The 17,956-nt window shown below is 41.8% G+C and overlaps 1 protein-coding gene across 2 annotated transcripts; it reads right to left on the reverse strand.

Moving 5' to 3' along the window:
- Window positions 1-885: 885 nt before the first annotated feature.
- LOC112104412 (complement factor H-related protein 1-like) lies at window positions 886-17,194 on the reverse strand. 2 transcript variants are annotated; one of them, XM_029912417.1, is made up of 5 exons: window positions 17,022-17,194; window positions 8,889-9,065; window positions 5,442-5,624; window positions 4,059-4,259; window positions 886-1,816 (listed from the first exon to the last, which is right to left on the reverse strand). In XM_029912417.1, the coding sequence occupies exons 1-5, from the start codon at window positions 17,080-17,082 to the stop codon at window positions 1,803-1,805; spliced, it is 636 nt and encodes a 211-aa protein (XP_029768277.1). In that variant the 5' UTR covers window positions 17,083-17,194; the 3' UTR covers window positions 886-1,802. The 2 variants fall into 2 exon arrangements, with proteins under 2 accessions (XP_029768277.1, XP_029768276.1); XM_029912416.1 differs by having other exon boundaries at window positions 886-1,837.
- Window positions 17,195-17,956: the final 762 nt, after the last annotated feature.

The following is a 17,956-nucleotide window of genomic DNA, read 5'->3' on the forward strand; positions in this document are numbered from 1 at the left end:
TTGGAGACGTGAGAAAGACATATGCCAGAATAACCTATTGCCTAGTAGTTAGTGAATCACCTGGGTGACCTGACTTCATGTCCCTGCTCTGCATAGGTTTCTACTTATGCGTGTGTGTGCGCATGCGCATGCTGTAGGGTATAATGGCACCACTACCACCTAGTGGTGTGTATTTTATGAGAAAGGGTGACCTGACTTAGATGCTTAACTCCAGGAAAGAGTTCACAACTGTGTATCCTGAGTTGATAAAAGTGCTCAACTGCCACTGAGGGGTAAGGCTTAGGCCACAACCTTGCCCTTGGCATTCCCTACAGTCTGGCTGAGGTGCCTTCTTGCTCAACCTACTGGCTTTTGTGAATCCCAGTCTAAGGATACATGTGGTGCCCAGCTCCCATGTATGTACCCACACTAACTCAGCCCAACCTAGCACCTAAAAGTAGCCAGTGGTGCTGCAGCACCAGCAATAGCTTGGGCTCGCCACCCAAGTAGGTAGCTGAGGGTCTGGTGGGGTTGTACTCATGGAAGCTAGGCTGAGCTGGTGCCTATGCGGTACTAGCTTGAGCACAGCTGGGGCAGGTATGTCTATGGAAGCAGGGAATCTCACCTCCAAACTCAAATATAGATGTACCCTAGGGTCACTGACTCTCCCCGTGCATTGAATAGGGAGCCTGGGTGACTAAATTCAGACTGTGGATTCCACTAGGAGAATAAGTAACATAAGTGCTACAGGCAGTTTTGCAATAATGTGAAAAACTTCAACATTCACATAATTTTGAGGAAGATACATGCACAGTTTTTTCAGCTTTTATAGTGTAAGTGTGCTTATTTGTGTATGCCACAGGTCCAGAATTTGATCCATTCCCTACATATAGCATCCCCTCAACATTCACTTTATCTTCATTTATTTGTCTGTGTGGATTCTGATAATGATTTATCTCTGTTACAGCACTAGTCTAATTTCCAGTTCATTACATACAGTGGAAAATAGGAATAGACAATTTATTCACACACTGCCAAATGCATGTATCATGTTGATATTCAAATTAGCTGCAGGCTTTCATCTTTGTCTCCATTTTTCTACAAATCCTAAGATTCCTTCCCTCTTTACTTCAGATGATGGTGTTAATAAAAAAAATGAAAAAGTCCAAATAACAGACTTTTTAAGAAGAGTGGTAAATTAATCATACAAATCTTTAATTTTAAAAGGGAAAAATAATTAAGACGCTATGAGTTTAAACTTTAACCAGAGAAGTCCATGTTTTCAGTACAACTGTGCTAAATGACAGGATCATTTTTTGGTTGCATGGCCTAAAACATTTGGAAGAATGATCGCTAATAGTGACGGGCAAACTCAAAAAAGCCTCCATGCATATCCCAAACTTTCTGGTGTGGTGATTAGGCTAAAAATCTCTCAAGATTAATGTTTCTAATGAGACTTCCTGGAGTTCCTGATTTGGGCCAGAGGGAAATACTGCTGCTTTCTGTTTCAGCAAGAAGGAAGTGTGTAATTCAGGATGTGCAGATGTGTACAATTTCCCTTAAAGTTTCCTTTTCCAAATATCATAAAAAGCTGTAGTTTGATCTGAGTTTGAACTTATTTGCCCATGTGTTGTTACTATTTTATGAATGTATATTTTAAACCATTGTGACCAACGATAAAAAAGGTATTGAACTGATACATATAATCAATTTAAGCTAAAATATTGACAAAGGACATAATATGTGAACATTACAAATAACTGGTCAATGGATTTTGATCCTCAGATCCGAGTTAAAATTATCTGCTTGATGCTTCTTTTTATTCATCCTGAAGTACCTGTCAGGGAGAGAACAAACACTAGAAAAATCAGTTTAGTACATGTCAATTTTTTTAAACAAATATTACATACAAATCCCCTACGGACTGCACAGGAACAGAATATTGATTTCAACAGAATGGCATGAAACTCATACTGCATGGTTTTAACCTTTTTTGGAAAGTACATGGGAACAAACTCCATCAAACATAATTGCAGTTACCCCTGAACTGCAATGGTTCAACTACTTTTCATATTAAAAACGATTACTTATTTTGAAGTGGAACTTAAAAGTAGAACAGAAAACCATACATTGATTTACTACATATTACTGTATTTTATCAGTATCCATGGTGTAGTTATTAGCATTTGAAAGTGATGGAATTTTTGGAGCAGGGATCTTGAACCTGTTTTGTTCCATGACTTCTTATCAGCTGCTTCTAGCCTGCCTTCTTCATATGTACGCATGAATTATTTGCTTCTGTTCCCATAATGCTATAAAGGAGGTGGCATTTCTCACACTAGTTTACAAAAGGTGATGTGGGAATTGCCACAATCATATAGTCATCCTAATATGGGAAGAAGATCAGCAATTATGATTCTTCTTTATCAGAAGACAGGAGAACTAGAATGATGTAAGACAAAATAGATTTTTCCATCAATAAATTTGATAGTATTGTTGTACTGGAGATAGAGTAGCTTGCAGTAAGCATGTCTGATCTATGGGCAGTCACAGACCTCAGTGAAACTGATGGGCATGATACTCATCTTTCATTCAGGTTAAATGAGGAAACAGTTACATGTCCCTTTGTCTAGTGATAGCCGACACAATGGAAACCACTGCTCATGGACTATACCATATGCAAGGCCTGGGAAAAGGCTAGAGCAATTCTGGTTGAGTAGTTTCTCTAGGGATTGACAATAGGAGGGCTGGGGATTAAATGAGGGAGGAATGGAGGGAGTGTGTGCATGCGCATGTGTATGTGTGAGCATGCCAGAAAGCTATGGAGAGACAGCAATAGATGTATTGGTAGGATGGCCCTGACAGAAAAGATCTTTTTGGTCTGATTGGTGAATGTAAAGGTAGGCTTGGAATTGTGAGGAAGGAAACTGCCTCCTGTTGTCTGAGCCAGCTTTTTCAGAGAAACGGGATTTTGTATCCATTCTTTGTAAATAACAAGGGTTGAGTCATGGAAATACTTGACACTACACCAATTTTTTCCTCCCAACACAAAAAAAGGTGGAAGACCCTGAATATTCGCTAAAGGCTTAGGCTGAAAACACAAAGTCAAAGATGCTGAAAAGGAATTAAAACAGCACCTAAAATAGGAGCTGGAGACTTTGCAAAAGGTATTGAAGCAACAGTGGGAGGTTTACCAGAAAGGACTGAGAGAAGACATGCAGTCTAAGGCTATGTCTACACTAGTAGTTATGTTGGTAAAATTTTGTCACTCAGGGGTGTGAAAAAATACCCCCTGAGCACCATAACTTTTGCCGTCATAAGCGCACATGTGCACAGCGCGATGTCAACGAGAGATCTCATTGAGCTGGTTTGACTATGTCGACAGGAGAGCTCTCTCCCATCAGCATAATGAGGCTAGGCGAGCACTCTGACAGTGGCACAGCTGTGCCGCTGTCAGCTTGTAGACATGGCCTAAATCTTTCTTCAAAGTATCTGGGCAGACTGAGAAGCCCAGCTGCAACACTCCCACTCTGGACCGGCAAGGCAGATAAATGAGGTGACAAGCAAACTGACTGCCATGGATCAGAAGGTTTCCCAGGAAGTAGAGGAGTCTAGGAGAGCTTTGCCTAACATGTAACCTGTTAACAGTGCTTGCTGAAGCAAGCATTTAGGAGCTAAAAATCAGCATCAGAGGGATATCAAAGGACTGCAGACCACAATGGAAGTCAGCTGTCTGCATGAGCAACTGTGCCAGCCAGAGAAGTTGGGTAAGACAAGACACTTGCAAAATGTTTCTATCCTGTCGGTAACCCACAAAAGCCCAGATGTCAGAGGGTGATTGTCCCAATTCAAGTAATAATGTGGTCACTTTGCTTGTGAGCTGCATCTCTTTACCCCCATTTGCAAGAGGTCTGAGTTAGGATCCATGCTTTCCCATGAGTTTATATGGAACTCATCACAATAGTGCCACTCTGCCATGCATTTTTGTATTTTTAAACCCTAGAATTCCTCAGTAAAAATTAAGAAATCTTTTAGTCAGATGATTCACCAGTACTATAGTTTAATTGGAGATTACTTACCTCTTTTCTTACATTTAGGATATGCTATTTTCCCCTCCACACACTGTACTCTAAATTCAGAAGACAGTGGATCCCTCTCATATCCCCATTTACAGTCAAATTCAATAAAATCTCCACTTTCTGAATACAATTTAGTGGTCTCCCTCCATTTCAGGTCAATATTGTTTTTCTCCATCTCTTCTGAGGATGCTGAACATGGCTCTGGAAAAAGAAAAATGTAATGTAATTATGTACATGTGGATCTATTTTTGGAAATTTGATTCACTAACTATATTGACACTGAACCTGTCCCCAAATGCTTTACATAGTTAAATAAAACAGGGAAATATTTTACGACAAGATTTTTTGAAAAGTAAAGGAGAGATGGTACGGCTGAGAGAACAAAAAGGAACTCTAGAGAAGAAGGCTTTCACACCAAATGGTGTGGTATTGTGGGAAGGGACAGAGAGGAGACTAGGGTAGATGAACAGAGGATTTGATTCCATTTTACAATGTGGCCCCCTTGTGCCACTCAGCTGATGCAAATGGGCCAGAACCTAACCATACCTGGCCAACAGAATACTCTCCATGTGGAAGGATGCTCTTTGCTGGTATAAAGCTAGCAAATCGGGCTCCCCATTGTCATCCCCCACCCCTTTTGTATAGGTGGCATGGCAGGAGACAAAGGGGACATGTCAGGTTATTCCTGAGATGTGAAGTCAGGACCAGGACAAACCAGCCCACAAGATAAGTTCACCATAATTTAAGAACCACACAGAGGTAGCTGCACAGCTTTGGAACACTTGCACCACAATGTACTCCAGCCATTCCCTCCTCTCTCTCTGAGCATATGGAGGTTAGAAAGGTGTAGAGCAGACTACATTAGTTTTTGACATTAGAGCTCCCCCTAGGCAAAAGTGGAATCCACTGCTGCTCATGCCAGCATCATGTCTACTCCTAGCACTAAAGAGCAATGACCAATATTCCTCATGCCATTCCATAAGTTACTGAATTGTAGTTCATAGCATTTACTCTAATTGAAAGATTTTCAACTAAAAATATATTTGAATACATCTTTTCACTTACAGTAAACATAGGTTTCATTGTAGTGGGTTTTTACAAGTTTTAACTGAGATATTATTTTGGGGGTACATTCTAAATACTTATAATGGCATGACTGTTTGCCATTTCCTGATCTTTAAAAAAAAAATCTGCAGTGATATCCCTAAAAAGAAGGAGAGTTGTCCCCTAACATAATCCTGTCTAAATCAGGATTAACTCCATTCAGACTGATGGAATTAATGTGGTGTTACACCAGTACAAGTGACATCAGAACTGGGCTCATAATATGGAAAATATATACTCAGCACAGTTCTTTTTCATATAATAGATTTTTGTACCTACCTAAGCAAACTGGTGGGTTTGTCCATTGGCCAGACTCGCAGTGGACAAATGGAGATCCCCTCATTACGTGTAAACTTTTGCATCTATATTCCACACTTAAACCTGATTCATATACTGGCTGTGCAAAGGCAATGGTGTCTCCATTATCAATACCAGGCGGGGGCCCACACTTTCCAGCAGCCTCTAAAAGTAAGTATAGAAATAGAGAATATTTGCATCAGCGATTATTTACAGTAAATGCTGCAAGATCACAAATATTACACAACAGCGCCATCAATATACTCTGACAGAGCTGGAAAAATCCCAAGGGAAAAGCGAAAAAGAATCAGCCTGATATTGGAACTGAACACAAAAGACTAAAAGTTTTATCTTTATAGTTGAAGCAGCATGATATTTGTTTATTAACAACTAACACTATGGAACTGATGGCAAAATAGGTAACTAGCTACTCTAGCTTTGTGAAGACCTGATTCCAGGTTGCTTTTCAAGCAGAGAATGTAGGTTAGTTTGAGATCTTTTGGGTCAACCATCTCTGCCCTACTAATCCCACCATTCTGCCTTAACCATTGACTAGCGGGGAAATGGAAAGTGAGAGGCTTTGGCCCAACTTCTCCCCCCCTCAGGTGCATGTGGACCAATCAACCTGCTTTTTGTCACTGAGGAATGCATCATGTGCAGTACCTACTCTCTCCATGACTATATTACCATGTAGGGTGTTTGATGCACCCAGCACATTTCTCAGACTATTGTGAATTATGACATTACCATGGTATCTGAATATTGATAGCAGAGCAAGTCTGAGGGTAAAATAATGATAAGAGGATGCAGGCTAAATAGAAGTTGGGATAATACAGGTCCAAGGAGTGGAGTATGAATCTCAGAATAACACTGGAGAGATAAATGGGCATGAATAGTACAAAAATGAGGGGAGAAAGGAAAGAATGAATCTGAGGACCGGGAAGCCTCATGATGTCCCTATAATTGATGAACTCATAAATGTAGCTAAGCTTTGCCCTTTGGAAAGGTCCTTCAGTGAGGTGGATTTAAAAAATAATTAATAGAGAAGTCAAACTCATAATTTGAAATTTACTTTCAAAAGCCAGCTCCCATTTCCTCTCTCTGCTTCTCTTCTCATAGAAAGGGATGTGGGATTAGGGCAATGTTAGGCAAAAAGATTTCCCCCCCCCCCAAGAATTAGGCAAGCATAAACAATACTGAAGGGGGGTTGTTTACGGTACTGGGAAGACTGACAAGCAGCTTTAAAAATATGGTGCCATAGTGGCCAGTTATATACATTTTTTAATTAATTCATTTGCATTTATTTGTACATACAGAGACAGACATTGTTACAAGTAAAAAAAAACCCCTAAACAAAAATAAAAATAAAAACAGTACGTACATATAAAGGTCATCCTAATTGCATTAAACGTCTGACTACCTTGCAGGGGAAGGTACTAACTGCATAAAAAGCATATATTCTACTAAAAGTACAGCATTCTATATATGTATTAACACTTCACCTTTATGCCTCTATCATTAAGACTTTGATAATTATTTAATGACTATTTAAAAATACAGCAAATACATAAGAATATTTTCAGCTAAAACTCTGATTTTATATATATTAATATTTCTCCTTTATTCCTCTGACCTTACGGCTTTATTTAGAAATGTACTAGCTGCATAAAAAAATATTTTTTCTAAGCAATAATAGAATACCAATTTAAATGTATTATAAATATTTTGGATGTTTTTTCTACATTTTCAAATATATCTATTTCAGTTACAACACAGAATACGAAGTGTACCGTGCTCACTTTATATTATTTGTATTACAAATATTTGCACTATAAAAAAAGATAAACAAAAGAAATTGTACTTTTCAATTCACCTCATACAAGTACTGTAGTACAATCCCTTTATCATGAAAATGCAACTCACAAATGTAGATATTTTTTGTTACATAACTGCACTCAAAAACAAAACAATGTAAAACTTTAGAGCCTACAAGTCCACTCAGTCCTACTTCTTGTTCAGCCAATCACTAAGACAAACAAGTTTGTTTATATTTACGGGAGATAATGCTGCCCATTTCTTATTTACAATGCCACTTGAAAGTGAGGAAAGGCATCCACGTGGCACTTTGTAGCCGGCATTGCATGTTATTTACGTGCCAGAAATGCTAAACATTCATATGCCCCTTCATGCTTCAACCACCAATGTAGAGGACTGCTATTAAAACTGGGATTCATCATGATGTTTTTAATTTCATGATTAATCGTGATTAATTTTTTTATTGTTTGACAGCCCTAGAAATAGTGCATGTTAACATATGTATTTCACAATTTGTTCTGCCATTACTACATTACATTGCCCTGGGGCTGAAGCAGAAAATGTTACAGAAGTTTCTGAAAGTCACGGATTCCATGACTTGCGTGACCTCTGTGACATAATCTTAGCCTTAGTCATGGTACCACTCAATGTAAACAATAGTTGCAGATTACTATCTAGTTAGTTTTTAGAATCACAATTTTGGCTTTCAGAACAAGGTGCTGTTACTCTGCAGATTTTTTTTTTTAATATTCATATTCACCCAGACAGCCAATGAAATCCTGGTATGTAAAAAAAAATTAAAATGAACTAGTAGAGTGACATCACTTTTTTCCAGAAGCTTAACGATACATGGTGAAATCCTGATCCTATTGAAGTCAAACAAAGTTTCTTCCACTGACTTCAATGGAGTGAGCATTTCACTAATTGTCTCTTGTGTACTGTCTAGCTCATCTGAAAGTGGTAGTGAAACTGTGGTAATAAAAAATACAAAGAAGAGCACCATCGTGCAGCCTTATTCACATTATATTGTGGGTCAAATCCTGAAATCCTAACTAGTGAAACACTGACAGCCCCAGTCATCGCCGGGCAGGATTGAACCTGGGACCTCTGGAGCTAAATGCATGAGCCTCTACTGCATGAGCTAAAAAGCTATATGGCCCTTAGCTAAGCCTGTAGCAGACTCATTAATCTCTAAGTGGTCTCAGTGCCACTAAAAGGGACAGAGCACCACACCCAGGAGGTGTGTGGGTTACACTAGGTACACTGAAGTCAATGTTAACTACTCAGCATGAGCAGGGATGGCAAAATTTGGCTCTCAACCTTTACTCAGAAGTTACTCAGGCCAAACTCCCATTGAAATCCACTGAGGGTTGCTTGAAGAAGGAGCTTAGGGTCTGGTCCAATGTGAGAATTTTTTCATTAATGCTCCACATTACCATTGCCAAGAACATCACAGACTAGAAATAGATTTGCTTTCTGGCTTTCAAGTGAGCATAAAGTTGTGCATTAAAAGAAGAGATACAGGGAAACAAACTCTTCTGAATGAGAGTGAAGTTTTTGATTCTAACAATATCATCACTGTTGGGCTATTTTAGAAATAGGAAAGTAAAATACCTCTGCATTCTGGTGGTTGGGACCACTTCCCTTGCTTACATGTTACCGTTGGAGACCCAATAAGGCTCAGACCTTGTGTACATCGATAACGCACCCTCTCGCCAGGGAAATAGTTTCGCTGTTTAGCACCTAGAATCTTACCATGAGAAATCTCCGGTGCAGGTGCGCATCTCATATCTGAAAAGACGCATGAAAACACAGTCACTGACACAGTCCCATGAAGGAGATCAGCTTAGCTAAAGCACTTATGGTATTCCATTAGTTGTGTACAAATTCTATTCAAATCCTTTAGTGATTAACCAGTCCTGTTTAACAGAACACTTTAAATTGCAGGGAGGTGACAAAAAGGCTATCCAATAGTGAATTGATTTGGGTTAAGATGCAAGTCAAACAAAATCATCAAGTTTCTGGAAAACATTTCATGCTTGACAAATCAATCTTTATTCTGTTGGAAACTTTCTGACCAGCTCTCTACACATCATATTGTGCTCTTCCTCCCTAACCCACTCAGAGTTTATGCTCTGTGGCTGAGGTGGCTATGACAACTAAACTCTGGCAAGTTCTCCCCCAGAAATAACAAGGGTAAAGCCATGTAAGCTTCTGCAATAACTTCTTCTGTTTCCCTGCAAAGGTGGTAGGGCCTTCAGGACTCCAAATCTGTAGCTCTCAGGTGACTAACCAGAGAAAAGGAGTGTCTTTGCAGGAGCCACTTGTCTTTCCAGTTTTCATTCTGGCCCCGACCACACAGCTCCAACATGTGTCCGACTAATAGTTCTCAAATCCATGAGGAGACTTTGCAGAGTGTTAGTGGCCAGTGTCAGCTCTGCTTAAAAGATCATTGTAAAAAGAGCAGAGGGGAGCTGGATTTCTCCCTTGGAGCATCAAATCCTCCTCCTCTTTTGACTGTTCTGTGTCAGTAGCACTGCTAGCTACTAGAATGAGATACTGTTTATATATTTACAGCCTAAAGATCAGCGAATGACCTACCTGCTTGACAGACCAGCTCATTTCCCAAGCGATATTGGCATTGGAACCAGTGAAGGCCCTGGAGCTGTGGCTGTACTGAGTGCAAGGGCTTTACAAAATTGGCAGCTCTCCAAAAGCTAGGCAGTCCAACCTGGTCAGAGCTGGGCCAATGCGACTTCGTGGAGAGGTGTATATGCATATGCTGCACCTTCCTTGAAAGGACAAGCAGCTAAGGGTACAGCACAACTCTATTTGCATAGGTGGAAAGAGTCTTTCTTTTGGAGCTGCAGCCTTTAGCTGTTTAGTTCCTGTTTCAATCAGCTGGCAGAAAACAATTGATGGGAAGCAGGGCTCAGATTGGGCTGTGTCCCAGACTCAACATTTTTTTGATGGGGTGGAGGGTGGTTATTTTATATGCTTCATACTCTGAACTTTCATGTGGAAAACTAATAGTGTAACCGATGCCGAGTTGCCTGCCTGGTTCTGTATTTAGCTTGGAACAATATTTCGAAGTGGGGTGAATATCTTGTGAATCTAAATGGGGTTGGCTCAGATGCCCAACTATTTCACTTGTGATCAAAGCAGGTAAAATAACCGAAAGAGTATCACAGAACTCTACAGTCGACAGAGAATGGATGGCATTTGGGAGATAGTCACTGCTTTCTCCCCCCTCAACCTCCAACTTCTAATTGTGGGGTCAGGAGGATTCTTCCCTGCCTCTAAAGGCTCTTGCTGCAGACATCACAAAATCAGTTATGCTCAGTTGAATATTTTCAAAACCATGCAGACTAGAACCAGTATGTTTTAATGAAGGTTGAGATTCTGATGTCAACATAGGACCCTGAGAGCCAGAGAGTAGGTTTCTATTTGTGCCTGTGCCTTAACCCAGCCCTGCCCAAAGGTGTATGAAAACCACACTCTGAGGCAATCATGTTTTGAGCATCTGCAGAATCTCCTGAGAATAACATCTCACCTTGGTATACCAAGAGAGTAGAGATTAAGACAGTACCACCAACTCTCCAACCCCCACTTGAGCCCTGGGACTGGCTCCTGCATAAAACTCCCAGAAGGGGATAAAAATGTAAAATACAAAGAGCAACATTTATCTGAATCAGCTCACTACAGCTACTAATGGTTTGGTTCTGCTAGTAAAATGGCTGCCAACATACTAGCAATATACTATGGTATGAGTTCCAGCAATGATAACGTGCAAGAAGCATACTCAGGGAGTCCAGCGACCAGATGGGGTCTACACTATTTGGTGAAGTCTGCTCTCAGTTCTGGCCAGAAGTTGGCAGACAAACCCAAATTCTTTTTAGTAAGATAAAGTTGGACAGTAGGGATGTGATAAATCTATTTTGGTTGGGTCAGCCAAATATCAAACAACAACTGTTCGCATTCAGCTGTTCCTCAACAGTTCCAGAGAGGCCAGCACTCCCAGAAGGAAAGAGACAGCATGAAGACCTGTGGCTGACCACTCAATAGGTCCAAAGATTCCAGGCAGTGCAGCATATGGAACTGCAAGACGCATCCTCACTAGGTATGTGTAGCATTAGTTCATGAGTATTCACTCAGGTCCTGCAGAATGCAAAATAGGAGAAAGTTACTCACCTTGTGCAGTAACGATGGTAATTCAAGATGTGTGTCTCTGTGGGTGCTCCACTGTAGGTGTATTTGCGCCCTTGCACCTCTAATCAGAGATTTTTGGTAGCAGTGTCCGTTGAGCCAGTGTGCTCTCCCTCCCTCATGGTCTGCCTTGAGGCTATCTAGCACTGCACAGGAGAACCCCCCTCAGTTTCTTCTCTACTGCAGACCCCTTATGGAGAACTCTGAAGTAGAGAGGAGGGACACACATCTCGAAGAACCATCATTACTGCATAAGGTGAGTAACTTCTTCGAGTAGTGTCTCTTTGGATGCTCCACTGTAGGTGACTCCCAAGCAGTACCCACCACCACTGGAGGTTGGGACTTCAAAGTGGAGTCTATTACTACAAGGAGTACTGTGGAGCCAAAGATGGCTTCAGAGGCCATCAAAATGTTCTGCGAAAGTGTTGGCAGAGGCCCAAGTTGCTACTCTACATATTTCCAAGATTTGTGACCGAGGTAGAAATTGACCTCGTGGAATGCATACGGACTCCGGACGAAGGCAGCAGATTGCGCCCTTGATAACAGTGATTAATGAAACCAGAGACCCATTTGGATAGTCTTTGAGCCGATATTGCTGAGTGTTTGGATCTTTCCGTGAGCAAAAGGAAGAGTTATGGGGACTTCCTGAAGTCCTTAGTTCTGTCCAAGTAGAAGGGTAGTGTTCTTCTAACATCTAGCATATGCAGAATCGCCTCCCTGATGTCACAGTGTAGTTTTGGGGAAAAAACAGGAAGATGGATCTGTTGATTCATATGGAAAGCAAAGGCAGCTTTAGGGAGAAATTTGAGATGTGGCCTCAGAGTTACTTTGACTTTAAAAAAAAGACCATGTATGGTGTGTGTGCCATCAGGGCTGCTATGTCTCCTATGCACCTAGCTGAAGTGATGACAATTAGATATGCTGTTTTCTGGTAATTAGCAAAGAGATCCATAGTCGGGGTTCCCCAAATGTTGAATATATCTTGAAGCACCTCTGAGTTCAGTTCCCATTCATGGTTGTAAGAAAAATGCCAACTGAGACTGTCAGCTGTCAAGTTCTGTAACCCTGGTACATAGACAGTTGAGATGAGCACATTGTGATAAATGCATCAATTCCAAAGTTTGAGTGCTTCAGTGCAGAGGGAGGGACATCTGGCACTCCCCTGGTGATTTATGTAAAACATACAGGTCATATTGTCCATCATGATCTTAGTGTGGGTGTTCTTGAAGAAAGGCAGAAAGTGTGCACAGGCATTCCTGACAGCTCTTAGCTCCAAAGGATCACTTCTGTGAAAGGCCACTTGTGCACTGAACCTTATGGTTGTATAGGTAGGCTTCCCAGCTTGCAACAGTGCTGAGATGGCTGGTTTTGAGGAGGTTGTGACCTGTGCTGTGGCTGAGAGCTATATCTTCTCTTCTGTTCTGCAGTGTAGACTTCTGGGGAGTGTAATGTGGCCTGGAATCCTTCAAGGTGTGGAGAGAAGAATCTGTCTTCTCCGCAAACAGCTTGGCCCCTTCAAACTGGAGATCTTCTTTGGGCAACCCAGAAAGTTGTAGCTAAGAAGACTGCCTCATTACCACTGTCATGGGGACCAAGCAAGCCACCATATCGTCTATGTCCAGTGCCATCTGTAGCACCATTCTGGCTATTAACTGACCCTCTCTGACAATGGCCTAAAAGTGCTCCTTTTGCATCTCAGGTAAAAGTTCCAAAAATGCAGTGAGTTTCCCATAATTAATAAAATCATATTTGGCCATGACAGCTTGGTAATTCACGAATCTGAACTGTAATGTTGCCGACAAATATGCAATCCTTCCAATCCCGATTGGATGGGGTTGACTTGGCATGATGTTGCATGCCTCGTGCTTTAACTGCATCCATTAGATGGAGTTGGGTTGTGGAGGTTGAAACAGGCAGTATGCCTCTTTGGGAGGGATGTAATATTTTTTGTCAGCTCTCTTGCTGGTTGTTGAGATGGAGGCTGGTGTCTGCCAGATAACTTTGGCAGGAATTAGAATCGGCTCATTAATTGGGAGGGCAATTCTGGATCAGGAGAAGGTGTGCAGAATATGCACCAGCTTGTGATGTGTATCTGCCACCTCCTTTAGGGAAATGTGCATCTCATCTGCCACCCTCTTGGTATGATACAGAAAGTTTTTAAAATCATCACCTACTGATGGCGGGTGTGTGGGGGGGTCATTACACCCTCATCTGGTGGAGATGAGGAGAAGTTTGCTGGAGGAGTAGCTTCCCCTTCGAACCCTTCTTCCTGTTCTGCAAAAGCTTCTTCCTCCCCTGGCTCAGGAGCCAGAGTCCCCTGGAGATGAGGGGCCAGAGAAACATCAGACTCGTCACTGGGTAAGATACATTAATTGGGAGGGCAATTTTGGATGAGAAGAAGGTGTGCAGAATATGCACCAGCTTGTGATGTGTATCTATCCCCTTCTGGGTACCGTGCCTCAGAGCTGCCAGTGCCGTGGGTATCAAGGTGGTTGCACTGGGGAACCCCTCTGGCTAGCCAACCACTCAGAGCCATGTTTATGAGCCTTTACAGGGGGTGTCTGCTGGTTTTTTCCATTACTCTGTCCCCTTTGAAGTTAAAGGCTCTGGGGATGATCTGGGGTTGGCACTGGAGTCCCCTGGAGACTGAAGTGTCTTCTCCATAAGGAGGAGTTTTAACTTCAGTTCCCAGTTCCTGCAATACTGCAGCTTTAGCTGGTGGCAGGGGGATCACTTCCAAGGGATATGGGACTCTCCCTGGCACCAGACAGTGAGAGTGTTTGGCCATTACAGGAATCAATTCCTTGAAGGAGAGGCACCTCTTGAAGCCGGAAGAGCCAGACATGCCTCTACAGGGGGGCTATCATCCTCTAACAGTGAGGGATGCAAAAGAAATTGTCTTCTTGTCTTTTCCTCTCTTTTTTTTAAGTGAATTTTTTTTTAAAAAAAGAGAGTGTCTTCTAAATGCTCCGTGGGAGGGGAGAATCACCCCAGACAGGGCAGGAAACAAATTCTTTTTTTTTTAATCCCAATGGGGTAAAAAGGAAACACTAACTATTAAGGAGAACAAAAGAAACAAAAACAACTACTACTTATGCTAATGATGCAGATAAGGAAGGGACAACTGCTTGCTCCATTTGAGGACAAAGGAGGTTGAGAAGGAACTGAGTGGGGTCCATTCCTGCAGTGCTAGATAGTCTTGAGGAAGACCATGAGGGAGGAAGAGCATATGTGTGGGCTCATCGGACACTGCTACCAACAATCTCCCATTAGAGGTGCAGGGGCGCAGATGCACCTTCAGTGGAGCACCTATAGGGACACTATTCGAAGACCACCACCAGTTTGTGTGGATTATCCTGAACCAACTCAGTTTGTATTCCTAGAGAGGTGGTTGCCCTTTTCATAAATTCCTGGTAGATTTTATAATCGTCTAGGTCAAGGGAAGATGATTCTGAAACAGGAACCTCATCTGTAAATGATGAAAAAGTATTGAGTGAAAGGATTAGTGCCAATCTGCTCTACTGTCTGCTGAACATCTATAGCAGGAGGGTCAGAAACTGGAGGGATAATCTCCTTCAGCTGCTGGGTACCAGTGCTGGTACACAGAATGGTAACAGTTAGAGAATGGCACTTTGATTGATGCCTAGCAGAATGCTGACTATGAGGAGATGACCTGGAGTCTGGAGAAACCCCTCAGATTCCAGAAAGTCTACTGCGGTACTTCATTCAGTACCATGCCCAACTCCAAAGGAAGCTATGTCTCAGTCTGCTCCTGTAAAAGTTATGGTGCCAGGGCCTTGACCTGCACAATGAGGAATAAGGAGATGCTTAAGATCTCCTGTAATGAGATCCCAATATTTAGGATCCCACTTCTAGTCTGAAGAAGAGCCAGCATTGGAATGCCAAGCTGGCAAGGTACTGTGTGGAGCAGATGGGTTGTGGGACCTGAACCAACATAAGATGGAGAGTACCAGAGAAAGCATCTGGGACTTTCCTGATAAAGGGACCTGCTGGACAATACAGCTTCAGGACTCTGGCACTACTTACAAAGGCTCAGTTCCCAATGGCACTGAATATGTCAGTGCCAAGGAGGATGCCAGTACCACGGTTAGGGGAATAGGCAGAGCCTGGACATTGTTCTGCACTAATGGTAATCCAGCACCAACAGGCATAAAATATCACTGGCTGATGCATACATCTCAGGTGTTGTAGATACCAAAACAGTAACATGCATTGCAGCAGAAGTCTATGCTTTTGAAGGTCTTGGCCATGAAGTCTATGCTATTGAAGGTCTTGACTGGCCATGAGGTGTTGGAGTTGACAACTCTGCATTGCTTGAATGTGGGAATATGGGGAAGAGCCTCACGGGAGCTGGTTTAGCTCTAACCTCACTAGTGGTCTTATTTGAAGAAGATGACAATGAAGACGATGATGACTTTTTCTGGTTGAAGAGGCTGAGGTGCTGGATGACTTCTGCTGATTGCATGATAGAGAATGATGTCTTCTTCCTGGCTCTTTTTGACATGGGAAGGCCACAAAGTCTGGCGGTGTGCTTAGAGAGTCGAATCTGAATCCCTGTATGGCCAAGTGGCTGGGTTCCAAATGGGGACACATAGCTGCTTTCACCAGAACATCTCAAAGTAAAACTGCCTTCAACTTCTTTGATCTGGTTTTAAGCCCCCTACAAATAGGGTATTTATGCCTAATGTGTCCTTCCCACTTCAAGCAGTGGGAGTGAGAATCGGTGACTGTCATAGATTTGCTACAGTCAAACAGCACTTAAATCCCAAGGATTAAGACATGCCCTGGTATTGAAAATAAAATTTGAAGAACAAGATAAAAACAAGAAAATATTTGAAAATGAGTACCACTATCTAAACTACAGCGATACTAAACCATTTACAATAAAAGAATGCTAAAAAGATTTATAATGGGAAAGTATGTGAGACGCTTACACTGTCCATCTATGGGTGGCAAGGAGGAACTGAGAGGGTTAGGGCAGCTCTGCCCATTTATGCCCTTAGCTACAAGCATGAGTGTGCAGCAAAAGTGCATGTACCACCTCGACAGGTACCACTATGGGAATATGTTCTCTGCCTTTGATGAACTAGTACACACACAACCAAAGTGGAATGGACAGGTGCAAGCACTTCAAGATGCAGGGACTACAGTGGACCACAAACTGAATGAGTCAAAAGTGTGATGCTGTTGTGGAAAGGGCAAATGTCATTCTAGGAAGTATTAATAGGAATGTCATATGTAAAACAAGAAAGGTAAATGTTCCACCCTAACTACTGTCTACATAGTTAGAAAGTTAAGTCCCGAAACAGGTTACTTTGGGAGGCTGTGTAATCCCCATCATTGGAGGTTTTAAGAACAGGTTACCTGTCAGGGATTATCTAGGAATACTTAATCCTGCCTCAATGCAGGGGGATGGACTAGACAACCTCTCAAGTTCCTTTCCAGCCCTATGACTGTATGCTCCCAGCTCACCAAAGTGCACCTGGTCTTACGTGTTTTAATTAAAATATAAACACCTACCTTTGCAAATTGGTGGTTGTGACCATTCTCCATCTTCACAAATTACATAATTTGATTCCATACTTTCAAATCCTTCCTGACATTTATATTGCACTCTAGCACCAGGCAGATACCTTCCCTCCTTATTATTTACAATATCAGCATTGGTAACTTCAGGTGGAGCGCTACATGTTGCATCTGAAAAGGAGAGAGACAAATAAACATATTAGTAGTGAAACTCTATTAATGTAGTATCTTATTTTCATGAAATATGTTATGTTCCATCAAAAAGTGCACTTACATAAGTGGAGGTTATTTGCTTGTAATTGAAGTTCTTTGAGATATTGGAAGTTCTTTGCATATTTGCACATGTGGGGTATTGTGCTGCCTAATTATGCTTAATGGTTGAACCTTCTCCAAGCAGCATCTGTTAAAGCGTTTATGCACACTCCTTCTATCCCTTCCCTCTCTGTCTCTGAACATTCTGAGGATGAAGCTATATAAGGGATCATGGCACTCTGTCACCTCAGTTCCTTTCACAGCCAACCCAGACATACAGTGTAAAAGGACCCTGAGAATGAGGGGAAAGTGGGTGGGAAGTGTGACTATGAATAGCCATTTCAAAAAACTCTGTTTTACAAGTAAGTAACCTTCATTTCTTCTTCCAGTGGCTCTGCATATCCCCACTTATGGGTAGTTTGAAAAGCAATGAGGAAAATAAACTGGAGGACATCACAGAACACTGCTCTACCAAATCTAGTATCTGCCCTAGAAGCCTAATTGAGAACATAATGATTAGTAAAAGTGTGCACAGAAGTCCACGTTGCAACTTTGCCAGTTGAAAGAAAAGGGACTTGCTTAAGGCAAGCAAAAGACACTACCACATGGAATGAGATGGAAGTATCCTAGGTACAAGAATTTGTTAACCTGTAACATTCAACAATTCATTATTTAAT

The sequence above is a fragment of the Terrapene carolina genome, unplaced genomic scaffold (assembly GCF_002925995.2).
Source record: "Terrapene carolina triunguis isolate 2854851 unplaced genomic scaffold, T_m_triunguis-2.0 Scaffold211, whole genome shotgun sequence".
NCBI lineage: Eukaryota > Metazoa > Chordata > Testudines > Emydidae > Terrapene > Terrapene triunguis.

What these genes read in the sequence shown, in the direction of transcription:
- LOC112104412 (XM_029912416.1), bottom strand. Translation starts at nt 17,082, where the DNA reads ATGGAATCAAATTATGTAATTTGTGAAGATGGAGAATGGTCACAACCA. An exon ending in ACAACCACCAATTTGCAAAG is followed by an intron (nt 9,066 to 17,021) that starts GTAGGTGTTTAT and finishes GCGTCTTTTCAG; the next exon opens with ATATGAGATGCGCACCTGCA. An exon ending in CCAACCACCAGAATGCAGAG is followed by an intron (nt 5,625 to 8,888) that starts GTATTTTACTTT and finishes ACTTACTTTTAG; the next exon opens with AGGCTGCTGGAAAGTGTGGG.